The 27,119-nt window shown below is 41.8% G+C and overlaps 4 protein-coding genes across 5 annotated transcripts; 3 read left to right on the top strand and 1 right to left on the bottom strand.

Moving 5' to 3' along the window:
• Positions 1-18,875: 18,875 nt before the first annotated feature.
• LOC115626225 lies at positions 18,876-20,270 on the top strand. Of its 2 annotated transcripts, XM_030521523.1 has the most exons (4): positions 18,877-19,115; positions 19,179-19,633; positions 19,688-19,975; positions 20,036-20,270. In XM_030521523.1, exons 1-4 carry the CDS (start codon positions 19,003-19,005, stop codon positions 20,191-20,193), a joined length of 1,014 nt encoding a protein of 337 aa, XP_030377383.1. In that variant the 5' UTR covers positions 18,877-19,002; the 3' UTR covers positions 20,194-20,270. The 2 variants fall into 2 exon arrangements, with proteins under 2 accessions (XP_030377384.1, XP_030377383.1); XM_030521524.1 differs by lacking the exon at positions 20,036-20,270 and having other exon boundaries at positions 18,876-19,115; positions 19,179-19,637; positions 19,688-19,895.
• A 96-nt stretch (positions 20,271-20,366) lies between these two features.
• Positions 20,367-21,723, bottom strand: LOC115626223. The gene is made up of 4 exons (XM_030521522.1): positions 21,530-21,723; positions 21,013-21,467; positions 20,669-20,956; positions 20,367-20,608 (listed from the first exon to the last, which is right to left on the bottom strand). Exons 1-4 carry the CDS (start codon positions 21,640-21,642, stop codon positions 20,442-20,444), a joined length of 1,023 nt encoding a protein of 340 aa, XP_030377382.1. The 5' UTR covers positions 21,643-21,723; the 3' UTR covers positions 20,367-20,441.
• A 370-nt stretch (positions 21,724-22,093) lies between these two features.
• On the top strand, positions 22,094-23,503 carry LOC115626226. Its single transcript, XM_030521525.1, has 4 exons — positions 22,094-22,317; positions 22,372-22,826; positions 22,882-23,169; positions 23,230-23,503. Exons 1-4 carry the CDS (start codon positions 22,205-22,207, stop codon positions 23,385-23,387), a joined length of 1,014 nt encoding a protein of 337 aa, XP_030377385.1. The 5' UTR covers positions 22,094-22,204; the 3' UTR covers positions 23,388-23,503.
• A 488-nt stretch (positions 23,504-23,991) lies between these two features.
• Positions 23,992-25,328, top strand: LOC115626227. Its single transcript, XM_030521527.1, has 4 exons — positions 23,992-24,180; positions 24,237-24,691; positions 24,746-25,033; positions 25,092-25,328. The coding sequence occupies exons 1-4, from the start codon at positions 24,068-24,070 to the stop codon at positions 25,226-25,228; spliced, it is 993 nt and encodes a 330-aa protein (XP_030377387.1). The 5' UTR covers positions 23,992-24,067; the 3' UTR covers positions 25,229-25,328.
• The last annotated feature ends 1,791 nt before the right edge of the window (positions 25,329-27,119 follow it).

The following is a 27,119-nucleotide window of genomic DNA, read 5'->3' as shown; positions in this document are numbered from 1 at the left end:
TTCCAGAAACGCAAATAGTCACAGAATGATAAAAGAATAAAATAATTTAAAAATGTATTCAACAATATATAGCTTTGTGTTTACGCGGATAATGGAAAAGTTTAAATTTAAGTGCAGTTATGCGCTGAGAAAAATAGTCATCTGACGTGCAAATATCTGATGCGTAGAGCTGGATATGTGACTTTTTTCGCAATTCTTTTCCAAGGCGAAATGCATACAAATTTTTAATTAAATTGTCTAAGAAATTTATGTAATGCATTAATACTGCGATGACAATCCCAGGCTCCCTCTAGATTTATATTTTTCTTTCACATTATTATTCTCTGTTGCCATTATAAAAGACTGTAACATAATATAAATACGACTCAGATATCTGACATGTAAACATTCTTCTTCACATTCTACAAAAACAAATAAATTTCTACCTTGAATCTGTTTACCAAGATAACTTACCGATTGCCAATGACAGCTTCTTTTAACTTCAGATATCACTAAGCGATGGCTACTTTGTAAATCACTGCGATTAAGTCACAGTTAAAGGTGCTCTGCGCGACACCACCGCCACACACATCAAAAATTTGCAAGTTTATTTTGACATGTGCTCGCCTCGAGCCCAAAACACACGCACACAAATTGTTTTTACAGCTTTATGACAACAATAACAGCAACAACAGCACGAACAACAAAAGCATTGGCGAAATAATGCCAAACAGAAAGCTCAAAAACGGTTTGCGCATTCATATTAAAATGAGATTTCTGGCAGACGATTAGAAATTATAAAACCAGACACGTGATTGTCATGCTAATAGAGAGAATTGTGTTCTTTATAGGTATGTAGTATGTATATTAAAATTTTATACAGCGTTTAGGGAAAGTTAGACAAACAGTTTTGTGCTTGATGAGTTTTGGGATGAGTCCTGGACAGCTTTAAAGCAGGTGGAATAACATTTCGACCTTTGCCCAACTCATCCTGCATGGCTTGGGATTAGGGCGTGTGCGGTTGTTGTCTGTTGTTATTGTTGTTGTTGTTGTCTGTCTGTTGTGAAAAGAATGCAGAAACACGAAATTAATCTCCTGTGGTTTGGTCACATGAATGCGCCTCAGACAACGTTGCGTATGTGTAATGTGTCTCATGTTACTAAGCGAGCGCGCATTGTTATGCCGCTGGCACCGGGGTTAAAAGTAACAAACGTGGTCGAACACAAAAAGAATAGAGACGGAGAGAGGAGCAAAGCTAAATTAAATTTTCGTATTGTATGCTACAGTTTTTGTTGTTGTTAGTGGATCCCCTCTTGTAATTTCAGGGGTTAGCGCACACCTTTGTCTGGAACATGGCGAATCGCAGGCTAAGCTTTTTCCGCATTAAGCTAAAATACCAAGTAATCATTGCAGTCTATTACATGCCGCCTCGGCACCACACGGAGTTGTATGTTCTGCTCTCGCCATGTCGCTATCCGCAGTCTCAACTAATATGCTACAAAAACTGTTGATGAAGTCCCTAAATAAGCTGTTCCAAGGGACATTTCTGTATACTTGTAAGCTTACTCTACTCTAACCATACTCTATTAATTTGTTTATTTTCAAACCAATTTTGTATTAATGTTTCAAATTTAATATTAAATTAATAAATGTTTACCCTATTTTAGAGTCGAATTATCAAAATCTCTTTGTTCGCAACTCAAGTAAAATTTAGGAATAAATAAGCTGTTCCAAGGGACATTGCTGTATAAGCTTCCGCCTTCGCTTGCAATTCCATACTCTATTAATTTGTTTATTTTCAAACCAATTTGTATAAATGTTTCAAATTTAATACTAAATTAATACATTTTTACACCAGTCGAATTATCCAAATCACTTTGTTCGCAACTCAAGTAAAATCTTTGGAATGATTTAGGAACGTTTCGAAGACTAACTAATTAAGACATAATCGTTCATTTTTTAATAACTTTACTAGCCCAGAGGAAGAACGAAATAATTCAATGATTTAGGAATGTTCATTCTCTAGTATTTTTGCAGTAAAGAATGACAGTTTGTGTTGACTTGTAAACAAAAAGTGATTCCGTATTTAGTTAAAACTAACATTTACGAACATTGTCTAATACCGTGTATCCACATGGATAGCTTCAGAGAAAGTTATTATCTCAAGTGTGGCCTTTCAGAGACAAATTTTAATTTATGTTTGTTTTGAAAAGAAACGTTCATCTTTTGTAGAATCGGATTAAAACAGTTTGTGCTAAAATGTGTTTATATTTTATTCCGAAACGATTTTCACATTAAATTGAAGACACTGCGAAAACTATAACAATTACGATAACTGACAATCTCCTTAAATGCACCCTTATAGATACTATAGGTGTCTTCTTAAAATCAAAACTGGCTTGCATCAATCGGTTTGGCATTAGCCTCGAATTCTTAGAAAAAGAGTAACGGGAGTAATTTTTGTTACGAAAGCGAACTTATTAAAAACTTTTTGCCAATACATCAAAACATCAAATACGCTTCATTGGCTGCCCTGGCAGTCAAAACTACAAATGCATGGCCACAAAACTGCACAAAGAGTCACACAACATTAACTTGAACTATGGAAAACTTTGGACTTTGACAAAGATGCCTGGCATCACAGCATCACGATGATGACGACGATGCCGAAGACGGTGACGTTGAAGATGAAGACATGCCAGACTCATCTCTTACCCACAGTTGATAGTAAAAGTTTTTCAAAGCTATTTTTGACTGCGGTCAACTAAACACACACAGAGACCGAAAATAGGAGTATGGATGGATGGATGGGCCTTAGGAAGTAAGAGAGGAAACCCCAAACAAAACTGTCACCAAAGCACAAAATGCAAGCAGGACCAACTTCGTCTTCGTCTTCCTCATGCGGTCAGATTCAATTAGGCGCAGACTGCGGCAAGTTTAAACTTTCTTCTTTGTGTAAGGCAGGCAAGGAAGGATAAAAATATACAATATATATATATTGAGATGACCAGCAAGCCAGGCTAAAAGATATCCTGCTGACCCGAACTGATTTCAACTGCCCATCGGGGACTGTTAAATGATTAAAATGCTAACCAATTAAGCAAAATTAGCCAAATGTTATTGTTTACTATTGCTAAAATTGTTCTTAGGGAGATCATTAAATTCTTTTTAATAGTCAAGCATTAAAACAATTTTTTATTGTATTAACAGAGTGTTTTTATTTAAAACTGTCCATCGTGGACAATCGTTAACTTGGTTAAATAAACTTGAATATTTATTTATTTCATTTATGATAAGGTTTTTGTAGTTCCGGCTTGTCCCAGGACCTCCCATAAATAATAATTACTCTTTTTTGAGGTAATTTAATATGTTTTTCAAATTTCTTTAACATTTTAGTACATTTTAAAAGATTTTACTATATAGTAATGTGTTTTCCAGATAAGAGGCAAGATATTTCCTAAGTTTCTTAACATGTTGATTATTATTCTAAAATATTTGAAACATTATTGAAAAGTTGTTTATTAACTTAACTTTGTAATTATATAAAACAATATTTCGCTCCATATTTTAAGAAACATTCTATAATAATAAATCACAATGTTTTTTTTAAATTTTTGGCCAATTCTCTAATTTCAAAGAATTGTATGATCAATACATTAATTGAAAAAACAAGTTTTTATCAAAACACTACAAATGTACTGTTATGAATGTGATTATTATTATGTGGAGTTGCTTTAAAACATAAATAATACAAAACCGAATAAGGCGCAACAATGCACATTATCTTGTTTTACATTTCCATTTAGCTGAATTGTTTAAAAATGTGTCTTTACTTGAGTTTCCGTTAACCAATCGCCTTAGCCAGCTTCCTAAAAATGAAGTGAAAACAGAGATTTGGAATTTTTGTGCATATTAGCTTGAAGTTAATACTTTTTTGTTTGACTAGCATTTTATTAATGATGTACTTGTAAGATTACTAAATACATTGGTTATGACATAGTATAACCGACGAGAACTCACTTGGGAAGTATAGTTCAATGTAACGACAAAATATATAAAGATTGCACGGAACTTGATATCAAACTATAGAGAGATTTTAGTTTAGGCCTCTCCTATTTACCGTATTAAAGCTTAGATTTATTTTATTCCGATGCTTGAAATTGGATTATTGGTATTATTTCATTTAAATTTCGTTGTTGAGAAAGAGCATTTTACATTGACATTTTGTAATAGGTTTATTTAAATGTTTCAAGCGCTTCTTGGGAATCAATATGCCCGAATTCTTCATATCCATCGATAGAGCCTGCACAACTCAAATTTTCTTAAGGCTGACCTCTAAGCTGTACGGCATTTGATTAGAAGCTGTCGGTTGATTAGACACGGAGCGTTGAGACTGTTTAGATGACGATGGCGATGAGGTCCAGTGCAGTGAGCCAAATACATAAAATGTCAAAATTACAGCAGACATGGCTGCTTGCTTCCGTTCCCCAATATCGTCCTGCTCTCTGCTCTTCCACTGTGTGCTGCTTCTTCTGTACATTTGCATTTTGGCCACAAACAGCCGGAGGCGTTGGCTTGTTGTTGTTATTGCTGTTGCTGCCACATTGCCGTGCCACATTATTAAAGATGCATAGCTTGCAATATTCAATCAACTTCAGGGCGACTGACTGCTCCAAAATTGGTAGCGTTAGGGCCGTCAACGTCGCCGCCGCCATCGTCGTCAGTGTCGTCGACATTGTGTTGATTTATGCAACGTTTGGACGTTGCAAGCATTCTCGCCACTGCCACCGCTGTTGATGTCGTGCTCGTCGTCATCGTCGTCGTCGTCGTCAGCATCGACATGAATGTTGAAGTTGTCGTTGCGTTGCATTTTAAACCTGGACCCTGACTGGCACTGGACAGACGACTGCCTCTGGCCGTCAGTCAGCGACATAAGCAAATATTTTGTGGCTATTGCTATTGCTCTCTGGTTGATTTGGCCCTTGTTGTAGTTGTTGTTGTTGCTACTGCTGCTGCTACAGCTATTGCTACTGCTGTTGTTGTGTCCTGTGTCCCTGCAGGCATTCAATTATGTTGTAGTACTGTCCGAACCGAACTGTCGGCTGAATGGCAATGGCAATAGCAATTTCGTGCTCACGCCGCCGCAGCGTGATCTGATGGGCGCTTGCTTCCTTGCAAACGGGTGTGTATGTGTGAGTGTGAGTTAATTTGTTATTCAAATTTGTGTGTTATATATTGTTATTACCTCGAAAATGGTTGTTGTACCGAGGCTGGTCAGGGCATTGCAATTGGCTTTTGGCCGTGGGGCAAACGCATTCAGTAGCAGAAAAATGATTTCCGAAGTTGTCTTCCCACGAGCGATTGCCTTTCTGGTTGGCTGCTAAGCTCAGCAGTCACTTTTCAATATAGTTATTAACTTTTATGCTTTGCTTGCTCACAAACATTGAAATATCATAAAAATCAAATGTGCACGTATTGTAGATATGTCTGTACTAGGTCTCTGCAGTAATCTGTAATCGTTTGCGACAAATGTATTGAACAAAATTTTTATGTAAATATATGTCTGTATTGTTAAAGCAGACTTTACTTTATGTTTTTTGTTAATTTTTTCGATTTAATTGTATTGAGAAAAAAAAGAAAATGGTTTCAAATCAAAGCATGTGATCCGAAAATTCTTAAATCGCCTTCTTCGCAGCAATATTTCTAACCTGCTTGGCTTTTTAGCATAGGCTTAATGTATAAAAGTACGATGAACTCAAAGCTTACTAAAAATTTATAAAAATCCAAAAAATGGATGCAAGGCAGTCCCAACAATAAGGAAAAGAAAACAACGAAAAATGAACACACTTATATAAATTCGTATATTATTACTGAAAAATGTATATTTTAATTATATTTTGAGACTGAAATTGTAACAGATTGGAGAATTGGTGGTGGGAGATTTATTAGTCTAAACATCATTTGTGTACATATAAGATTTCACATTGAAGAAAAATACCCCAAATATCACAATTTTCTGAAACTTTGATTCCTTGATTTAGTTGATTGATCAGTCAGACAACATAAAATTACAAAATTATTTAATTTTCCTTCTTCAAAATATATAGTAACGAATTGATAATTAAAATATTTATAAACTCTTACGGTTATTATTCGTATTAAATGTATAATTTCTGGGACAACATTCTGCTTAAAACAATGTTGACTATTTTAATATATTTTTTGTCAGCTTCCTAGCTGTAAGTACTTTCTAACAACGAAAGAGGGTAAACTACCTGAAATTTTTCGAATTGTAATATACTTATCTCTCCTTAAGTTTGTTTTCAATTGTTTCTTCTTTAGGCTAGACCACTGACAAATATCATTCCAAAATTTGTTCGCTTATATGTTATCTGATACGTTAGATTTGAATACGAGGTTTAAGAATGATTTCTTGGCCATGTACCTAAAATGGTGTTTCTTTATAAAAGTATTTGCCTAATGAGTGTTTCTGGACTCCTCCCTTTCCACTAAACTCTATTTATTATACTTATGCTATGCAATCGTACTAACATTTGTTCACCACCTTGACCCTTACAATGTACAATAAAGAAACCGTAGGAGAAGGAAAAGCCGGAGAAGTGAGTTGTTATGCACAAATAATTTACTGCCGCCAACTATTAAGGATTAGGGCTTAACTGTCTGGCTATGCGTCTGGGCCTGGGCCTGAGTCTGGGTCTGGCCGCTGTCTAGTCGCAACCCCAGTGGCAGTCTCTCCCACTCAATAAGGTAAATGCCAGCGTAAGCGGATTAATTTGTTGACGTGTTGTTGGCCCATACAGAGAAGAGAATGGACAGAAGCAAAACCAGTAGTCGATGCACAGAGGCAAGGTCTAAAACTATTGTAGATACTTACATAAAGGAAATCCAATAGTTCGAACGCGCACAAATCGAGACATTGAGAAATTTACACAACAAAGCACCACCGCCACCGCTCGCTCGTTCAGCTGGCCAGAGGCCTTGTCAGCATTAATTAAAATGTTTTCATATATCAACGACGGAGTTCTAACACCTTGGCGGAAAAACTCGAGCGAGCGGAAATGTCTTTTGAAATGAGAATCAAAACATGGGGTTATAAGACGACGACACTGCGGCATAAAACTGTCAAAGCAAGAGAAATGATTGCCGAGAAATCGGCGGAGGGAAGGAAAGGGAAGGGATTGGGCGACATGTTGACGCATGTTTTTTGAAATTTCCAAATTTATTTTGGGTATCGAATTAGTCTGCGGGCAGAGCAACAAGCTATAAGTATACATATATTTTTGGTTATATCTTTTCAGAAAACCATGGCATAAATTATGTGAAAGTTAAAAGTTATGGCTTAACTTTTTGCATATAATTAAATGCAAATAAATCAGGCAGACAGTCGGCATTTAGACAAACATACAATATAATTGTGCACATTAATTACCAAAGCATGCACGACCACAATAAAGCCCGAAAAGCGAATCGTCATCATCAAATATTTAAGCAAAAAGGCTATTCTCACTTCTATTTGCCACATTAAACATGCATGTGGCTGAAAGTGTTAAGCCGGTAACTTTTTGTGTGCAATTTTTGGTAAGTTTTAACAGCACTTTTTCCCTTCTGGTATTTTCTATCTGACAAGTGTCAAGTGGCCGACAGGTTAAGCGGCGGCCGGACGGCCGGCCTCTGTCTGTGTCTCTCATTGAATAATTGAAAATCATTGCTGCAGTTTTTTGGGGGTAATTAAAAAACTTTTTCAATATGGCCAGTTAGAGTTCCAGCTGCGTGTCAACTGTCGACCAATTGACAATGCTTCTTTCTTCCTCTTTTTTTTTTTGTTTTTTGTTAGCTATTGATACTGCTAATTGCGGAGTGCGGGGGAGGCTGGAAATGGGAAAATGCCGCTGCATCGCAGTGACGTAATTAAAAAGGCGTCAAGCCCTCTACTTTGTACACAGCACTGCGTACTTGGATAATAATGTCTAATTGATGGAACTTAACTCGCTTTTATAAGTACGAGTACGGCTAGCTGGTGAATACTGCAGTCGGAGTGCGAGTGCATAGCAACGCCTCGGACTCAGACAGCTTTCTAATTAAAAGCACCAGCTATAGGGGCATTTGTCTTGGATGTCCAACTATTTCTGACTTATGATGCCTGCAGCGCGACAAAAGCTGAACAGCAAATTGTGGCACATTCATCTTGCTCTGAAGGGCGAGAACAAGAGCCAAGCCAAGCCAAGTAGTGGCAAGTTCTGCTAAGATTTATGAGGTAAAAGCAATTAGAAAGTGGATGAAGGACAAAAAAAAAACAATGCAATAAGTGCAGTTAGAAATGGGGTTACAACCCTTCAAACAGTTGAACAGCAGCTACTCATAAATGAAAGGGACAGGAAGAAATCCTTAAATACTTGTATGAAAAAAACGTATAAGCATTATACAATATACTATATTTATCTCTGTATACAGACATCGTCCAAGGAGTAGCTGTGTTATTACTATGCCTATTTTGTACATACATTAAGGATATTTCAACACTATGTGTAGAGTTGAAAAGCCCTTTTAAATGAACAATAGTAAGTGCAGTTTAGTTAGAAACAATGTTAATCATTTCAATTTCAATCCCAACATTAACGCGCAAAATGTGTGCAACCTTCAATTGAAGAAGATAACCTCTCCACCTTCACAGTGCTGCGAACATTGTCGAACCAATTCCACTAAGTCCAAAAAACAAAAGGAAATAATACTGTTCTATTATTTGTATTATTTTGCGTTTTGGTGAACCAAGATCTTGGTTGATTTTCATGCTTTGGGGGTATATTCAAAACAAGATCCATGCACACACAATTCGAATGCTCAGAGCCAGAATAAGAAATATGTCGCCCAATTAGAGACTTCATAATGCAAGATATTAGAAAGATATAATTTCTGAAAATGTAGTGGGGTGGACGCTGTGTAGTACCAAATGCAGAGGACGAGTTGATGTGGTGATGGTGTCGTTTATTGTTTCAATTAAAACTTCACAGATTAACTTAAATCGATTTGGGGGCGCGCATGCGCTGACTTCACACTTGCGATACAATGCGAATACTAAAAACTAAGCCTAATCTAAACTTATTCTAAGCCTCTGCTAGGCGGTCGCCGGTGTGGTGAATTCAAAGTCGGCAGCCGACGACCGACGGACAGTACGCACTCCTCTTACGCGAACATTCCGCCCCCCTTGCAATACATTGCAAAACAACGTGGGGACGGCTTGGGAAGCGCTTAGCCGCTGCAGAAGCCGGACAAGATCCAGCCGAAGAGGGTGTTCTGAGCGACGGGGATTTCGGCTTGACCCGGCAACAGCCCTTGCTGTATGATTTTTGGGTACACATCAGCGCCGAAGACCAGGAAGACCGTGGAAGGCCGGTCAAAATTGGGGTCCGCCAGTGACAGATGCGCGAAGTGGCGCCGAACCGACTCGCCCACTGCAGCCGAGGGGGTCCGGTGCTGGACCTTGGCCTCCACCTTCAGGATCACCTCCAGTTCGGTGGAAGGGCTGTGCTTGGAGCGCACCAAGGCTGAGCAGGCTTTTTCGGCACCGATCGGGACACTGGCCAGCTTCAGGCCTTTGGCGAAGGATTCGCTGATGCGGCTTACAGGGCTGCAGGGATCCAGGAGGACGCGGACGTCAAACCATTTCCGCCCTGAACCGACTTGGACGACAGCCGTGGGCATGACCAGAGTTTTCCCGTGTTGGAGGAGTGAGGAGAGCGTAGGAGCCTGTGGGACAGGCAACGAGGACGGCGCTTTGGCGGACCGCCTTGGAGGCGTGCCTGCACGGCCTCGTCCGTGTTGGCGCGGCAAGCGCTCGACCACGACCGGCGCTCTGGCGGACCGCCTGGGAGGGGTGCCTGCACGATCGCGTGTTGTCCCACGATGTGCGTGCTCCCGCATGTGGAGCAAAGTGTGGTGGTCCTTTTCGCAGATCCGACACCGGTCACCGCTCCGACAGTCAGCTCCAGAGTGCTCGTGGGCCAGACAGTTGGGGCAGTACTGATTAATGAGCACTGCCCTAAGCCGCTTTTCCGCATTAAGCCGCAGGAACCGCTGACACTTGCGGAGGGGATGGACTCCCCGACAGACTCTGCAGCGGAACGAATCCACTCCCATGCGACGCTTGCTCCCGTGCGACCGGTTCTTGTGAGGTGCCATGGTTGTGGGAAAAGAGCTGCACGAAAAAGCGAGGAAAAACATTAAAAAATTATGCATGGAAACGGACGTTGGGAATGTTAGTCATTGGACAGTGGAGCTGTCCTCGAACGGAAGGAAGACTAATTTAACGATGGGCCTTTTGATGGTGCCTCGTGCAGTCCGAACTTCGACTACACGGACTCTGCCATCCGAGCCAGGAAATGTGTCTTGAACACGGCCCAGGCGCCATTCATTGGGAGGAATGTTATCTTCCTTTATGACCACCATGTCACCTGATTGGAGATTCCGCGCGGGCTGTTGCCACTTGCTGCGCTTATGGAGCTCCTTCAGGTACTCGTCTTTCCAACGAAAACAAAACTGTTGGTTTAAGGCCTTGAGACGACGCCAACGGTTGACAATGGAGACTGCGTCTTCTTGGATTTCTGGCTCTGCCAAGGAGAGAAGGGGGCCACCGGTCAGGAAATGACCTGGAGTAAGAGCCAGCAGGTCACTGGAGTTCTCGGACATCGGAGAGATTGGGCGTGAATTAAGGCACGCCTCAATCTTGCAGAGCAGCGTGGACATCTCCTCGAATGTGTATTTAACACCGGAAGTGTGTTTGTAGAACAGAGCTTTGAAACTCTTGACACCGGCCTCCCACAAACCACCCATATGGGGAGCACCGGGTGGAATGAAATGCCAGGAGAGGATCTGTTGAGGATAGGATGCAGTTATGCAAGCTCGTGTCGCCTCAAGGAGATCACGATCCAACGCTTTTGCCGCTCCGACAAAGGTCGTGCCGTTGTCAGACTGGATTTGCGTTGGACATCGCCGTCGAGCCGCGAAACGTGCAAAGGCTGCCAGGAACTTTTCGGTCGTCAAATCGGAAGTCGCCTCTAAATGGATTGCTTTTGTGCTGAAGCAAACGAATACGCAGACGTATCCCTTCGTTATGAGGCAGGCACGGCCAGTGTAGTTTTTAATTTCGAAGGGGCCGGCATAATCAATACCAGTGTGGGTGAATGGCGGAGAGAAAGTGCTCCGTGGTACTGGTAGCTCTCCCATCAACTGTGTCTGGAGCTTCTTTTTGTGGATAAGGCACACCTTGCACGAGTTGATAATAGACTTGACCAGGACCCGCAGCCTCGGGATCCAATACCTAGATCGGACGAGGTTAATTGTGAGTTGGTTTCCTCCATGTAGAGAAAGCCGATGAGTGAACAAGACCAGGAGACGAGAAAAGCAACAACTGTAGGGGAGCACAATAGGGTGGCGTTCATCATAGCTCAATGTCCGAGAGGCCACCAATCGACCACACGATCTCATGATCCCGTGTTCATCCAAGAAGGGATTCAAATTATGGACTGAGCTTGACGAGGACACCGGTTGCCTTTTCTCCAAGGATTGGAAATCTTTCGGATACTCCCTTCGCTGAGTGCATATGATGAGGGCCCGTTGAGCTTCGACCAGCTCAGTGCTGCTAAGCTCGCGGAGCCGTTGGGGACGTGCCTTCCGGCATCGTGGGCTCAAACGAAGAACGTACGCTGTGACCCGAAGAGCTCTGCCGAAGTCAGAAAAACGTTCGAGGAAGTCTGCAGCTGGTGGCACTTGCGCAAAATGGCTTCTAATGGTGCGCTTCTCCATGTCGGTGTCAAGCATCGGGAGACCCAAACGGGGCCATTCTGCATGAGGGTACTTGAGCCAATCAGGGCCATGCCACCATAAGGTATTTGACCACAAGTCCTGCGGAGACGTACCGCGGCTTGCCAAATCCGCCGGATTGTGCTCGGATCGCACGTGTGACCACTTCTCTGCGGCGGAAGCAATCCTTGCAATTCGATTGGCGACGAAGGTCGTCCAAGTGCAAGCTGGCTTGCTGAGCCAGGCCAGCACAATCGTCGAATCCGTCCAAAAGAAAGTGTCGTAGCTGCTAAGGGGGAGATTCGGCAGGACGGCAGCAGCCATATCAGCCAAAAGGACAGCACCGCACAGTTCCAGCCGTGGCAAGGACACGGTCTTAACCGGAGCCACTCTCGTCTTGGCTGTGAGGAGATGCACTCGCACATCGTTGCCGAATTGAACCCGGACGTAAAGCGCGGCTCCATACGCGCGTTGGGAGGCGTCACAGAAACCATGGAACTGGAAGGATGCTTGGGGCTCATAATTAAGCCATCTCGGTACGCGGATGTGGTTAATTTGGGGGTACTCCTGCAGGAGCTCGTTCCATTGACGATGCAACTGAGGAGGCAACGGGTCATCCCACCCGATCTCGCTCAGCCAAAGCTCTTGCATGAACATCTTCGAGCGCAGGATAAAGGGAGCCAGCCAGCCCGCTGGATCGAATAGCTTAGCGACATGAGAAAGGACCTCGCGCTTTGTATAGGAGGATTGTAGTTCAACCTTGGGAACTACAAAGAAGAATTCATCTGTTGTGGCTTTCCAACGGACTCCTAAGGTTTTTGCTGTGCTGGCATCTTCGAGATCCAGAAAATCAACGCACAGCATGTGCTCACGAGGCACATCTCGTAGCAACTCCCGATTGTTGGACGTCCACTTTCTTAAAGGAAAGCCAGCGGTGCCCAGAGCTTCCCGCAGCTCATTAATGGTCGCCACCGCGCTGCGGATTGTATGTGCCCCCGCTAGTACGTCATCCACGTACATAAAGTTGGAGATCACTTGGCTCGCTAGCGGATATTGTGTGTGGATGTCTTTGGCAAGTTGCTGTAAGACTCGAATGGCCAAAAAAGGGGCGCAATTTATACCAAAGGTGACTGTGCTCAATTCGTAGTCACAAAGATCACCATCTTGGTTGCGGAAAAGAATTCTTTGAAACGGCGTGTGTTTGGGATCTACAAGAATCTGGCGATACATCTTCGTGATGTCGGAGCTAAACACATACTTGAAAAAACGCCATTTCAAAATTTGCATGGTGAGATCGGATTGTAAAACCGGACCTGAATGGAGGACATCATTTAGGCTCTTGCCGTTAGAAGAAGGGTTTGAGCCGTTGAAAACTACCCGAACCTTGGTAGTAGTACTGTCAGGCTTGAGCACGGCATGGTGAGGCAGATAGAAATTGGCGGATGCGGTATCGGGAGCGACTTGTCGCATATGACCCAGATCAAGGTATTCTTGTACCACTGAGTCATACTGCTCTTTCTGAGAGACGTTCTTCTTCAACCGAAACTCGTTTTTCAGGAATTGAGCCAGAGCAATGGATCGGGAGTGCCCCAGATCAATGTGATCAGGATCCTTGAATGGTAAGGTGACCACATACCTGCCGCTCTCTTCTCTTCGTGTAGTACGGACAAAATTTTGTTCGCATACGGCATCAGATTCCTTCATCACTCTGCCTGGAAGATCCTCCACCTCCCAAAATTTGGTGAGAAGATTTTCTAACGTGCCGTCATGGCTCACCGCCACGTGAGTGGAAAACGAAGCGAGAGACTGCACGGGGCTCTGGGTCACTGGACCACTTAGGATCCAGCCGAAAATCGATTCTTGCCCAAGGAGAGTGCCACAAATATTCTTCTGGAAGCCGCCTAAAAGAATCGATGGGAGGATATCAGCGCCAATCAGCACGTCAATCTGCGAGCTTCTGTGGAACATGGGGTCAGCCAGCTGAACATTTGGCAGGTCCCTCAAGCGATCTTGAGGAATGGTGTACGAGGGAAGATTTCCTGCCAATTGCGGAATTACGAAGGCTGAGGTCTCGACGTGCAACCTTGGTTTAGTTGGCGATGCGAGCGTAAAATGGCAGAGCTTGTGCGCTTGGGCGGATACAGCTTGGTTAAGGCCCGAAACTTGGGCTTGCACCGATTGGAATGGAAGCTGTAGACGATTAAAAAGTCGCTCGGAAATAAATGTGGCCTCTGATCCGGAATCGATCAGGGCTCGCGCTGTATAATTTGTACCCAAATGACCAATGTCAACTAAGGCGGTGCCCAGCAGGACATTTTGGGAACTGGCAACAAAATAAGTATGAACCCTTGCTTCGCTATCGGATGTGGACTGTATTTGTGGCGTGGAGGACTGAGCAGCCGGAGGAACACTGGATGCCACAACAGACGAAGGGGAGGCACGATGAAGTAGAGTGTGATGCCGTCCCTTACACGTAAAACAGGTGTGCGCACTACTACACTCTCGTAGTTGATGTCCTCTCGCAAAACAATTTAGACACAGTTTGTTCTGCTTGATGCAGGCAATCCGGTCTGTGATGGACATTGCCAGAAAACGAGGGCACATTCGGATGGCATGGTTCTCCTTGGAACATATGTTGCATGCCTGTGGCTTGGCCTTGGTGGATGGAGGTGGTTTCACGCTAATCTTTGCCTCGAATGAATTGAGTTTCTTAGGCGGCCCGTCCCTTCTCTGAGGCTTGGAATGGCTTTGGTCCTGAAAACTAGACGCCGACCTCTCGTCGTCCATTGCCTCAAGGGTACGGTAGCGTTCAACCAAAAACGTGTTGAGATCCGCCCATTTTGGAATTTCCGTTTTACTTTTTAAGGATTGCTCCCACAGGCCTCGGGTGACCTTGGGAAGCTTGCGCTCGCAGAAAAAACACAAAATAGGGTCCCAGTTTTCGGTTTTTACCTTGGAATGTTCCAGAGCAGTAGGACACCCTTGAATGGTGCTTTGAAGGGCTTTGACAGCTGCTCCAGACTCTTGGCCGATTGTGGAAAGGCCGAACAAAAGGTTGAGCTGGCTATTAACCAACAATCTTTTATTCTCAAAATGCTCTTTTAAATTCTCCCAAGCGGACTCAAAGCCGTCATGTGTGAGCGGGGACTTAGCAACAATGGATTTTGCTTCTCCAGCAGTTTTGGCATTGAGATGGAAGAGTTTCTCAATGGGAGTGAGCCTCGGATTACTAATAAAAACCGCAGTGAACAAATCACGGAAAGTAGGCCACCGTAAAGGATCGCCACTGAAAACTTCAATGTCGACCGGAGGGAGTGAGCAGCCTCTGTTGCTGGTCGCAAGATGAGGTGACAGCAAGGGCTGGCTAGGTGGCTTACTGGCGGCAGAAAGGCTGTCAATGCTCTCGCTGAGCTTGGCGGTACACCTTTCATATATCAGATAGCAGTGCTCGTACTTCTTCAGGACTACTGCAAGATCATGCCTGCTCTCTTCAGTGGCCAACGCACTTAGTGATCTTGTGCATTGATCACACTCCTGTTCTACTTGTGCCCATAACGACTTGACTTGGTCTCGGCGAGTATTGAGGATATACAGGGATGACTCGCATATTGAGGCGGCGGACATCGTAGCCTCGAAAGCGCTTAATCTGTCGCTCACGAGGAGGAAGGTGTTGAGCGACATTTGGCTGGTCGATCTAGACTCCTGAGACACGGACCTTGTCCTTTTTTTCTCAGTAGGAGCAGTCTTGGCTTCGGAAACAGAAGCCTTGGAATTCGCGCTTGATGCGAGCGGCTGAGTGGGACTGGCCCTTGATGTTGAGGCGGATGGAACGCTTAAAGTAGCTAGCGCTGGCGTGGAAGGTGTATCGGCTATGTTCTTTTGCTCTGAAGCCTTAGCCTGATCCCCTGCTGGCATAGTAAACGTTGAAAAACGGACTTGGACTGACTATGTTGGGCGGCGCTACGAACGGAAAGCCTCGGATTGCTTTCGTAAATTTTTTTTAAAAAATAAAAAAAAAATATTTATACGGCTCCAATATTTCGGATTGCGAAAGGACAAAAAAAAATATGTAAATATTTTGCGCGGGCAAAAAAAACGAGGAAAATATATTTCAATCAACGCCGCGGTTGGTATTGGACCCAAAATAAACGCTTGTACAAATTATGGATAATTTGCACACGACCAATTAATTTGGAGGAAAAATTAAATTTAATAAAATATAAATTTTGCCCAAGTGCCGAAGAAATCCAACGATGATGTCCAAATATATGTATATGTGGGCCACAGAACGCAATTAGATGAGGAATTCACAAAAACGAAAAAATATTTTTTTCAAAAAAATTGCAAGGGCAGGAGCATACATAAAAATCGCAACACCCGGTCCGTATAGGGTATGCGCATGCATAAACGCTGCGGAGAGGAACAGCTGGCGGTCAGTCTACACGCTTATTGTTTCAGCTGCGCTCAAACTGACGCTGCCAATGCACTGCTGCAGCGAGACGTTTTTGTGTGGGTATGTGTGTGGGTGTGAGCGCCAGAGAGCGCTAATAACGGCCGAAGAGCGAAGGCGTGGTGAAAATATTGATGAGCCGAGGAGCCGGCTTATCTTAAGCGCTGGAAAGTTTAGCAAACAAGACAAACGACAAAAGCCCAAAAAATATGTATGTACATATATGTATGTATGTATGTTGCTGATGTGAATAATAATGTTGCTAAAGATTTGGGAAAAAACTTATATGCAATATAATAATGCGGAGGTAAATAAATAAGTTGGTTTATTTGGCGGAAATTGTACAAGTGCAGTGCGCGGGTTGGATAAATGAAAGAGAGAAATATAAATAATAATGGGCGCTCCGTGTGTAGTGTCTTAACTTAAGCGTGTATAGGCCAATTATGTGTGGAATTGAATATTAATAAATGCCTATGTGAATTGTGCACTTATTAACACTCATATGTTGGCACAGTTGGGTTTGAGGCACAACACAATATGTTCGCTTATACACGTTTGACACTTAAGACCTTTGGACCTTACAACACGGCCGAGTTTGAATTGGAAATTCGAAGTTCGCAGGAGTCTCTCTCTCAAAGGCGGGAAAAACAGTATGGCGACTTATATATCTATATGTACATATGTATACTTGATGTAAGATATGTACATAAGCTACATATAAGCCGCTACAATTTTTCCTTTCTTTTGATTGCACTGGCACTTGCACTTGTAAATTGCTTTTTTTTCGGAACGCACTTGGACAGTGCGGTTTAGCAATAGTAAATGGATAATTTACAGATGGTACTTAACACTTGAATCCACCGATGCTAGCTGGGAGGACTTCAAAGCAGCACAAGACGAGGATGAAGGTTGGAGGTGCAGCAGACAATATCCGGCTCGAAGGACCAATGAAAATGTAGTGGGGTGGACGCTGTGTAGTACCAAATGCAGAGGACGAGTTGATGTGGTGATGGTGTCGTTTATTGTTTCAATTAAAACTTCACAGATTAACTTAAATCGATTTGGGGGCGCGCATGCGCTGACTTCACACTTGCGATACAATGCGAATACTAAAAACTAAGCCTAATCTAAACTTATTCTAAGCCTCTGCTAGGCGGTCGCCGGTGTGGTGAATTCAAAGTCGGCAGCCGACGACCGACGGACAGTACGCACTCCTCTTACGCGAACAATTTCTATTTGCAAAACTTTTCTCACAGTAAGATATTCTAAGGAGACCTAGTTAAGGAGATCTTTTAAAGAGAGATTAAAAAGTGGCCATCTGGGAAATATTGTGTTCCATACATAATTTCTTTTTGCAAAAATATTCTAATAGTAGGATATTCTAATGAGACCTAGTTAAGGAGACAGTCCGTAAAGACATGTCCGATTATCTGTCCGTTTATCTGTTGATCTTTTAAGCTATAAAAGCTAGAGAGCGATTAAAAAGTGGCCATCTGGGAAATATTGTGTTCCATACATAATTTCTTTTTGCAAAAATATTCTAATAGTAGGATATTCTAAGGAGACCTAGTTAAGGAGACAGTCCGTAAAGACATGTCCGATTATCTGTCCGTTTATCTGTTGATCTTTTAAGCTATAAAAGCTAGAGAGAGTAAAAAAAGTGGCCATCTGGGAAATATTGTGTTCCATACATAATTTTTATTTGCAAAAATATACAGTAGGATATTCTAAGGAGACCTAGTTAAGGAGACAGTCCGTTAAGACATGTCCGTTTATTTGTTCGCCATCTGTAAGTCTTGATCTTTTAAGTTATAAAAGCTAGCGACTCTTAACTTGTCGAGTAAGCTTGTTTTATCCATATGTAGACGAAATTTATACAAACGAACTAAGTTAAATAGTATAGCTAAGTCTCCTTAAACAAATTCTCTTATCTCAGGAATTTTAACAATCTGTACACTTTTCCTCTTACAGTCAAAGTACCTTATATTCGTAGAGAAATATGAAGTGCGGAAAACATCAAATGATGTACGAATTCTTAATTATCTTAAGTCAATTTGAACACCATTCTATCTGTTTATCAGTCGGCCTCTTTAAATGACCAAATTGTACAAAATATTTTTGTTTATTTTTGTAAAAATAATTTGGGGGACTGGCTAAAGCCCTCGATTGTCATTCGGAAATTCGGTTAAAGCGACATGGCATTCAAACTGTTTATCACAATATATTTATCTTTAATACTTTTCTTCAGTAGAAAAGCATTGCTAGACTTACGTCATTAAGCTTATATCTACAGTGCATATATAGTAAAATGATTGCGATTCTCAAAAATCAAGTTAAAATCTACAGTGTACATTGCAACCTCGAGGCTTATGGAAAAAAAACGGAAGTAAGGGAAGTTTTTACTTCCAAGCAAGCAGTCTTAGTACTGATTAAGCTCTAAGAATGCTCCAGAAAAGCTGTTCTCTTTTAAAAAGTGGATATTAAATCAATTAAAGATTTCATCAATGTGATGATCACATTTTATAAAATTTTATTTAATGCGCGAGTAAAAAAAGTGCGAGAAAAAAAATATTCAAACTGAGAGTTTTGTGTTAAATAATTTTTTAAAACTTTGTCATGTTCAATCAATACATTCTCACAGTCACACGTTTCTCTAAAATATTTTAAAAAATATTTAAAAAAAAAACCAAAATAACACAAAACAATAAAAAAACATAAAAACACCAACACCACCGGCATTATACCATCCTTTAAGAATGCCGCGTACAAAGCCCACACGCAAGACCGATGTCATCGGTAACTTGGATCTGAATCCTGAAGATGCTGTGCCCTACTTCCGGGAATCACTCCAACAGGAGAAATTCTTCGTGTAAGTGTGTTTACCGTTCAACTGATTCATCATTACAAGTACTTTGTCAACGTAATCGCGCAGTAAGCCTCCGAACTGGGATTCGCCTGGAGACTCTATTGAGATGTTGTTCCTTTCCAATCAGCGAGAGTACGAGCAAATGACAATTTTAAAGAAGGAGCTCTTTGAGACCGCAAAGAATCAGGCCGAGATCAACTGCACTCGTATTCAGAAAATGTACAAGACCCAGGATCGGTTGCGGAAACGGTTCATTGAGGTGAACAGCTTTATCAAGGACTGCGCGGACAAGAGGCGTAGTGCTGAGAAGGCAATTCAGCATGAGAGTGAACTTCACGAAGAACTAACGGGTGGCATCGATGAATGCAATAGCTCCATTAAAGAACTGGATGCATTTCGCAACGACCTAAAGCGAACGGTTAAGGAATTCGAGCCCTACGAGCGCGTCTTGGATGATGTTGTGAAGGTATCGGACATATTTGAGTCTCCAAAAGATTGCATGGATCGCTGCGATGCACTCAGTAAGTTCGAATTACACGTCATATACAATAATCCTTAGTCTGTGCCTTGGATAGTGCTCGCCCAAGTGGAAATCAACAAACTGGAAATGCAGAAGATACAAGAAATTGAGGAAATGCGAAAAACTATGCTCAAAGTAACCAACGAAGCAGCCTTAGCTGTTCTGGGGCTGAAGAATGATTTGGCCAAATTGGAGCGTTCATATAATCAGTCGCGTACTATGTGCCTGAAAATGGAGAAGCTTTTGACCACCACCAAGGAAACAATCACTACGAACGACCTGGACAAGGAACGAGCGTTGGACGGTGTTCAAATTATGTATCGCCTGCTGTGCAAGAGACGCGGTTAGTCAGCAATGTTTTTCATCGATAGACTACTGTCTATAATTGTAATAACTCTTGCAGATATGGAACCTGAATTTGGCCGCCGCGATCTAGAAAAGTCACTAGACTTTATCAAGCGAGAGGTGGAACTTTTAGTCAGGGTTCTGCGTAAGGCTCAGGCGAAACAAAGTTCCCACAAACCTGGAAAGCATGCAACGCATGAGGATCCGCCATGTTAGCGCCGGGTATTGCGGTATTAATACACTTACTAAACACATTAAAACAAGTGAATAAAAAATAAAAATAATACTTCGGACAGTGTTTGGCGTTATTCCCTAGTCCAGTCCCTAGTCGTAGAACCGTCCGGACTACGTCTACGTTTTTGAAAAGAGCTAAAACAAATCGTGAATCATATTCTTAAGAAAAAAGAAAGAGTTGTTATATTAATGTATTATCTACAGCATGTTTTCAAATACTTCAAATTTTGTTAACACTCAGCGCCGTCGATTGCTGTCGTCCCAGGCATTTTATCAGGCACCTTGGTTGCCTTCCGTTCCTCAAACTGTTTCAAAATGGCTTTCAAAAGCTCGACCTCCTCCTTAATGAAGTCCATGCAGTTTTCCACATCAGAGCGCATATATGTCGGTTCCATATCTGAAAATATTGAAATTGGTTGTAGATACATATAGCAAGGAAAGGAAATGGAAAACATACCGCGTCTACGACAGAGCAAACGATACAAAACATTAACGGCGTCTAAGGTGCGCTCTTTGGCCAAATAATTTGTGGATATGGAGTCCTTCACACCCGCCAAGATCTTCTCCCACTTGAGGCAAAGACTGCGCGATTGATTGTAGGAACGTTCTAATCTGGCCAAATCGTTCTTCAGACCCAGCACAGTCAGTGCTGCCTCATTGGTTATTTTGACCATTTGTTTACGCATCTCCTCGATTTCCTGGGTCTTTTGCTGCTCCAAGTTGTTGATTTCCACTTGAGCAAGCACTGTCGGGGACATTAGTCCGTTAATTTTTATGTATCCGTGAGCCGCAAATACTTACTGAGCGCATCACACCGATCCATACAGTCCTTGGGTGAGACAAATATGTCGGAGACTTTCACAACCTCATCCAGTACCTTCTCATAGGGCTTGAACTCCTCGACTGTGGCCTTGAGGGCACCACGGAATACCTTCAGCTCGGCGATAGACTCCTTATATTTCTCGCTTGACTTGATGAGCTCCTCGTGCAACAACGTCTCCTCGCTAATGGCCTTCTCGGCAATGCGTTTCTTGTCCGCACAGTCCTTGATGAAGCCATTGACCTCGATGAAACGCTTACGCAATCGGTCCTGTGTCTTATACATCTTGCGTACACGATCGGCATTAATTTCCGACTGACGCTTCGCATTGGCCAGCATTTCCTGCTGCAGCTTGAGCATTGTTTCATGTTCCCGGGCATTGGCTATGAAGAGGAGCTCGATGGAATCACCAGCCGAGTCCTGATGGGGTGGTTTTCTAAGGACAAGGATAGTGCTGCTATAATAAAAACCTTAAAACACTCCTTGTAGCAGACTTACATGAACAATTCCTCTTGCTGCTTCGACTCAATATAATCGCCCACAGCGGTTTCAGGCCGAAGGTCCAAGCTTCCAATGACATCGAGTTTCTTTGTGGGATTGCGACGCGGCATGTTAAATCTTTCCGAAATCCGTTTTTTATTGTTAGAAATAAAAACACAAACCGCAACAATGGAATGAAATAATAAAGAATCTCACTTGTAGTATAACTGCGAAATAAACAGAAAAATATAACTAATACAATTAAATGAACATAACAACTTCAACATGACAACAAGGGAAACTTTGTTTTTTCGATTATTGTTACCAAGCAACTAACATTGTTTAGGTTCTCATTAGAACGAACTAAAAGAAGCTTTCAAATGGCCAGGAATGCAATCAAACAAATGCGAAATTCAAAGAAAATGTGATAACATTTATAGCTATGGAAGTTTATATGCGATAAACATATTTTAATTTAATTAATTGGAGATTTTTGTCATAAACCCAACCTCAACAGCATGGTTGAATTCTGTCAAATAGTTGTAAAAAGCACTCTACATAGTCAGTCTAGACTAATACATTCTCACAAACACACAACTAATACATACCCACAACCATACAATACTCGCTATCAAGCGAATAATACTGTAGGACAACTATCTACACTACACAGGTTAACATAATCTAGTCAGAATGCCACGTAAGAAGCCCACACGCTCTTCCGATGTTATCGGTAACATGGATCTCAAGCCTGAAGAGGCTGTGGCTGACTACTTCCTTTCACGCCAGCAGGACCGCTTCTTTGTGTAAGTTTCCCAGCCCTCTCCTGACATCCTCACGCTGCCAACTGTATCGCACAGGAAACCACCGAACTGGGACTCGCCTGGGGATTCTATTGAGATGTTGTTCATTTCCAATCAGCGAGAGTACGAGCAAATGTGTGTTCTGAAGAGCGAGGTGTTCAAAAATGCAAAACGCCAGGCCGAGATCAACTGCACTCGCATTCAGAAAATGTACAAGACCCAGGATCGGTTGCGGAAACGGTTCATTGAGGTGAACAGCTTTATCAAGGACTGCGCGGACAAGAGGCGTAGTGCTGAGAAGGCTATTCAGCATGAGAGTGAACTTCACGAAGAACTAACGGGTGGCATCGATGAATGCAATAGCTCCATTAAAGAACTGGATGCATTTCGCAACGACCTAAAGCGAACGGTTAAGGAATTCGAGCCCTACGAGCGCGTCTTGGATGATGTTGTGAAGGTATCGGACATATTTGAGTCTCCAAAAGATTGCATGGATCGGTGCGATGCACTCAGTAAGTTAAAACCATCAAGTGATCTAAAATAATCCTTAGTCTGTGCCTTGGATAGTGCTCGCCCAAGTGGAAATCAACAAACTGGAAATGCAGAAGATACAAGAAATTGAGGAAATGCGCAAAACTATGCTCAAAGTCACCAACGAAGCAGCCCTAACTGTTTTGGGTCTTAAGAATGATTTGGCCAAACTGGAGCGTTCCTACAATAATTCGCGTACTATGTGCCTGAAAATGGAAAAGATCTTGGGCACTACCAAGGATACAGTCACTATGAACGACCTGGACAAAGACCGAACCTTGGATTGCGTTCAAATTTTGTACCGTCTTCTGTGCAAACGACGCGGTTCGTCCGTTGTGTGTTTCATATGTTCAGAGAATCTATTAATAATAATAACTGTTACAGATATAGATGCTAGCTTTAGCCGTCGCGATGTGGAAAGTTCGATGGACTTCATAAAGCGAGAGGTTGAACTTCTAGTTAGGGTTCTGCGAAAGATTAAAGCGCAAAAAAGTTCCAATAAACCCGAAAAGCCCACAACACATGAGGGCCCGCCATGCTAAAACCTTGCTGATTATGTTAGCAAGAGTGAAGTTTAAGTTATTTAAAGCAATGCATATCTAGATTAGAACATATTAAAACAAACAAATAAAAGCCACTAACAATATTTTGTACAATATTTCCGATGTACTTTCAATTCAGGTTAAGGCTTTTAATATACTCGTAAAGTGTTTCATTTTATTTACGAATGGTATTATGTTGAGATGTAAGGATTAAAAACCCATATCATGGATCATCGTAATCTATTTATTTCTAAATACCCTTTATTTTATCCAATAATGACTTCCTATTGTCGCTGCCATGTCTGTCCCATCAAGCCTAGATACATTGAAATAGTAAAAGGATATCGAAATTAGGATTCCATGATTAACCCAAGTGTTTCCATTCCCTCCTCGCAGACCCACAGGTTAACTGTGAAATTGTTATGCATTGGGCGGCTTTTCAAAAATTATGAACGGGTTATGATTCCCATCTTGCAGTCCTTCTGGCACTCTGTTTGTGTATTTTTTAACGACATACGAGTATACCAGTTTTCCGTCAAATGAATAGATTTTTCCAAAAGATCGTAAAAGCTTTGCAGTACTGAATACATTCCCACAGCTACACTACAACGTACTACATATAAATATTTCAAAACATCAATTTATTTTTAAAAGTAGAGACAATTTAATACTCTTTGAAAATGCCGCGCAAGAGGCCCACATTCAAGACCGATGTCATCGGCAAAATGGATCTCAAACCGGAACATGCTGTGGGCGATTACATTCAATCGTGCCAGCAGGAACAGTTCTTCGTGTAAGTGATTTTGCATCTAACTGGTTTATCATCACCTGGCCAGCCTTATCGCACAGCAAACCCCCGAATTGGGACTCGCCTGGGGATTCTATTGAGATGTTGTTTATTTCCAATCAGCGAGAGCACGAGCAAATGCGCGTTATGCAGAGAGATATGCACAAAAATGCGAAACGCCAGACCGAGATCAACTGCACGCGTATACAGAGACTTTACAAGATTCAAGATCGGTTGCGGAAGCGATTCATTGAGGTCAACAGCTTTATAAAAGAATGCGCTGACAAGAAACGCAGTGCCGAGAAGATTATTCAGCATGAGAACGATGTGCACTCGGAACTATCGAAGGAAATCGATGATATGAATGCGTCCCTGAAAGAGCTGAAAATATTTCGCAAGGATCTGAAGTCAACAGTTAAGGAATTCGAGCCCTATGAGCGCGTGCTGGATGATGTTGTGCAGGTGTCCGACATATTTGAGTCTCCAAAAGATTGCATGGATCGCTGCGATGCACTCAGTAAGTTCGAATTACACGTCATATACAATAATCCTTAGTCTGTGCGTTGGATAGTGCTCGCCCAAGTTGAAATCAACAAACTGGAAATACAAAAGATACAAGAAATTGAGGAAATGCGCAAAACTATGCTAAAAGTCACCAACGAAGCAGCCCTAACTGTTTTGGGTCTTAAGAATGATTTGGCCAAACTGGAGCGTTCGTATAATCAGTCGCGCACCATTAGTCTGAGGAGGGAAAAGGTGCTGACCACCTGCAAGACTGCAATCACTACGAATAATCTGGACAAGGAGCGAACCTTGGACGGCATACAAATTTTGTATCATATGTTGTGCAAGCGACGCGGTATGTTCATAATATGTTTGGCCTTTTGAGCACTCGATGATAAGAATATCATTTACAGATATAAATCCTAGCTTTAGCCGTCGCGATGTAGAAAAGTGCTTGAACTTTATAAAACGTGAAGTTGAAATTTTTCACGCAGTTCTGCGAGAGTCTGACAAACCAGGAAAGCGATCTTTAAAAGGTCCACCTTGTTAAAGTCTCTGATTATTGTTCTGTCAATGGACTTTACATAATTCTGTTTTGCAATTTTTATACTTAAACAGATTTAATATATAATTAGGATCTTATCAACATATTTTCCATTTTATTATGGCATATCGTCAATGATTTTGAATAGATGTGTGTGGCGTCCGAAAACTGTGGAACAGTCGAAGGCAAATACATCTGAGCTGAAGATTCCAAGTTAAATAGATAGTAGTAGTAGTAGTACTTTAACATTTTGCATTGTACTTGAAGATATATGTTCATACATTGGTCTAGTCGGGCCCCGCTTGAATACTTACATAATTTCGACAATCTCTAAGTGTGATGAGCTATCCTCGTAGAACTATATTTTCAATACAATGTAGCTTGGAAACTGATAGCGGACCAATCCCTTGTAAAAGGCTGACGCGAGAATTTACATGACATATTCAAAACTTAAGTTGATCACAAACTAATAGTAGAACCTCAGCATGCACGATCATGTACTTCTGACCTACATGGCACACATTCAATATTACTAAGGTAGAGGGGATTGGCATCCCAAAATCAATTTCAATTCAAAATAAACTCAAATCCGATGTTGTATGAATAAATACTCTAACTTATAAGCAGAGCCTAGTCTTAAAGTTTTCTAGCCCAAGCATTACTTATTCGTTCATTTCAATACATATACAATACAGTAAGCACTCGTAGTTAAATATACCTGCAGAAAGAATCCAGCAATCTTACAGCTCTATGCCTTACCCCCGCTATGTATCTCACAGACATAAACCAGTATCTTTTACCTCCTATAAGGCATATATCGTTTGTCCTTGTCATTATTATTTAATTTGAATATCCCGAATAAGGATAAGGAAACGCGCACTCACATGTTCCTTCCATCCATATACGCGTGTCATACAAAAGCAAACAAATTTTTGCTTAAACCCAAGCAAATCAAATCAAATTCAATATAAAACGAAAGAGGAGGAAGGAAAGAAAAACAGACAGAAGCTCGAGAAACTTCTCAAGTGGCTCTCATCGCAGCAACTTAACTTCAAATCAAGTGGCAGGCAGAGGCGGAGAGCCCAGTAAAATAAATTTCATTTGCCATCAGCTCTGTAAATCTAATCTTTCCATTCAATTGCCAATTGGATTGTATGGCCAAAGATAATCTAACTTAAGCACAGATAATTCTTTTATACGAACATTTTGATCTCTATTCGCAGAACTAGCAACTAATTTTATAGAGCGAGCTGCTTGGCGACAGAGGCGGCGACACGCCCCCTTCTACACATCACATCACATCACATGCCAGGAAACTGCCGGTCCTCCTTCCTTCGCCTACTCGTAGGTAGGAGGCCGATGGTTGGGCGTTCCTGCTCTTTATTCAATTTGCTTTATTTGATTTGCGATTTTTGCTGATATCAGCTTGAAAAAATGCCCCTGTGGAGGGAATGGGGGGGACAGGACTTCTGCCCAAAAATCAAATCAAATATTCTACACGAAAATAAAATACAAAGAAATTTATTTTATTTTTGCTGCTGGTGAAAATTCGAGTAGTTGCCAAAGTCAATGGCAGTCGATGTTGTTGTTGCTCTTGTTGTTGTTACTGTTGTTGGTTTATTTAAATGTCGTCCATGTGGCCGCCCACAAGTTGCGCCAACGGCGTTTTGTTTGTCGTGTCGTGGTCGTGGCGAACATCTAGAGGGGCAGCAATTACATTAAGTTGATGGTCGCTGCTACCTTTTTCCCCGCTCTACTATATGTATTTTCTTATTTGCAGTCGTTCTAGCTTTTAGGCAAATATCGCAATGCAAACACTTAAGATTTGCAGCTTGTCATTTAAATAATTGAAAATGGATCAATTGTTGAAATATTGAACGAAAATTGAAGTGCTTCT

The sequence above is a fragment of the Scaptodrosophila lebanonensis genome, unplaced genomic scaffold (genome assembly GCF_003285725.1).
Source record: "Scaptodrosophila lebanonensis strain 11010-0011.00,11010-0021.00 unplaced genomic scaffold, SlebRS2 tig00000080-arrow-pilon, whole genome shotgun sequence".
NCBI lineage: Eukaryota > Metazoa > Arthropoda > Insecta > Diptera > Drosophilidae > Scaptodrosophila > Scaptodrosophila lebanonensis.
This window is presented reverse-complemented; position numbering and strand designations above follow the sequence as displayed.

Excerpts from the sequence above, each read along its gene's own strand:
- LOC115626225 (XM_030521523.1), top strand. The coding sequence starts at position 19,003 with ATGCCGCGTACAAAGCCCACACGCAAGACCGATGTCATCGGTAACTTG. Across the intron at positions 19,634-19,687 it reads GGATCGCTGCGATGCACTCA|TGCTCGCCCAAGTGGAAATC; the intron begins GTAAGTTCGAAT and ends TGCCTTGGATAG. Across the intron at positions 19,976-20,035 it reads CCTGCTGTGCAAGAGACGCG|ATATGGAACCTGAATTTGGC; the intron begins GTTAGTCAGCAA and ends TAACTCTTGCAG.
- LOC115626223 (XM_030521522.1), bottom strand. The coding sequence starts at position 21,642 with ATGCCGCGTCGCAATCCCACAAAGAAACTCGATGTCATTGGAAGCTTG. Across the intron at positions 21,468-21,529 it reads CAGCAAGAGGAATTGTTCAT|AAAACCACCCCATCAGGACT; the intron begins GTAAGTCTGCTA and ends CCTTGTCCTTAG. Across the intron at positions 20,609-20,668 it reads TTTGCTCTGTCGTAGACGCG|ATATGGAACCGACATATATG; the intron begins GTATGTTTTCCA and ends CAATATTTTCAG.
- LOC115626226 (XM_030521525.1), top strand. The coding sequence starts at position 22,205 with ATGCCACGTAAGAAGCCCACACGCTCTTCCGATGTTATCGGTAACATG. Across the intron at positions 22,318-22,371 it reads CAGCAGGACCGCTTCTTTGT|GAAACCACCGAACTGGGACT; the intron begins GTAAGTTTCCCA and ends TGTATCGCACAG. Across the intron at positions 23,170-23,229 it reads TCTTCTGTGCAAACGACGCG|ATATAGATGCTAGCTTTAGC; the intron begins GTTCGTCCGTTG and ends TAACTGTTACAG.
- LOC115626227 (XM_030521527.1), top strand. The coding sequence starts at position 24,068 with ATGCCGCGCAAGAGGCCCACATTCAAGACCGATGTCATCGGCAAAATG. Across the intron at positions 24,181-24,236 it reads CAGCAGGAACAGTTCTTCGT|CAAACCCCCGAATTGGGACT; the intron begins GTAAGTGATTTT and ends CTTATCGCACAG. Across the intron at positions 24,692-24,745 it reads GGATCGCTGCGATGCACTCA|TGCTCGCCCAAGTTGAAATC; the intron begins GTAAGTTCGAAT and ends TGCGTTGGATAG.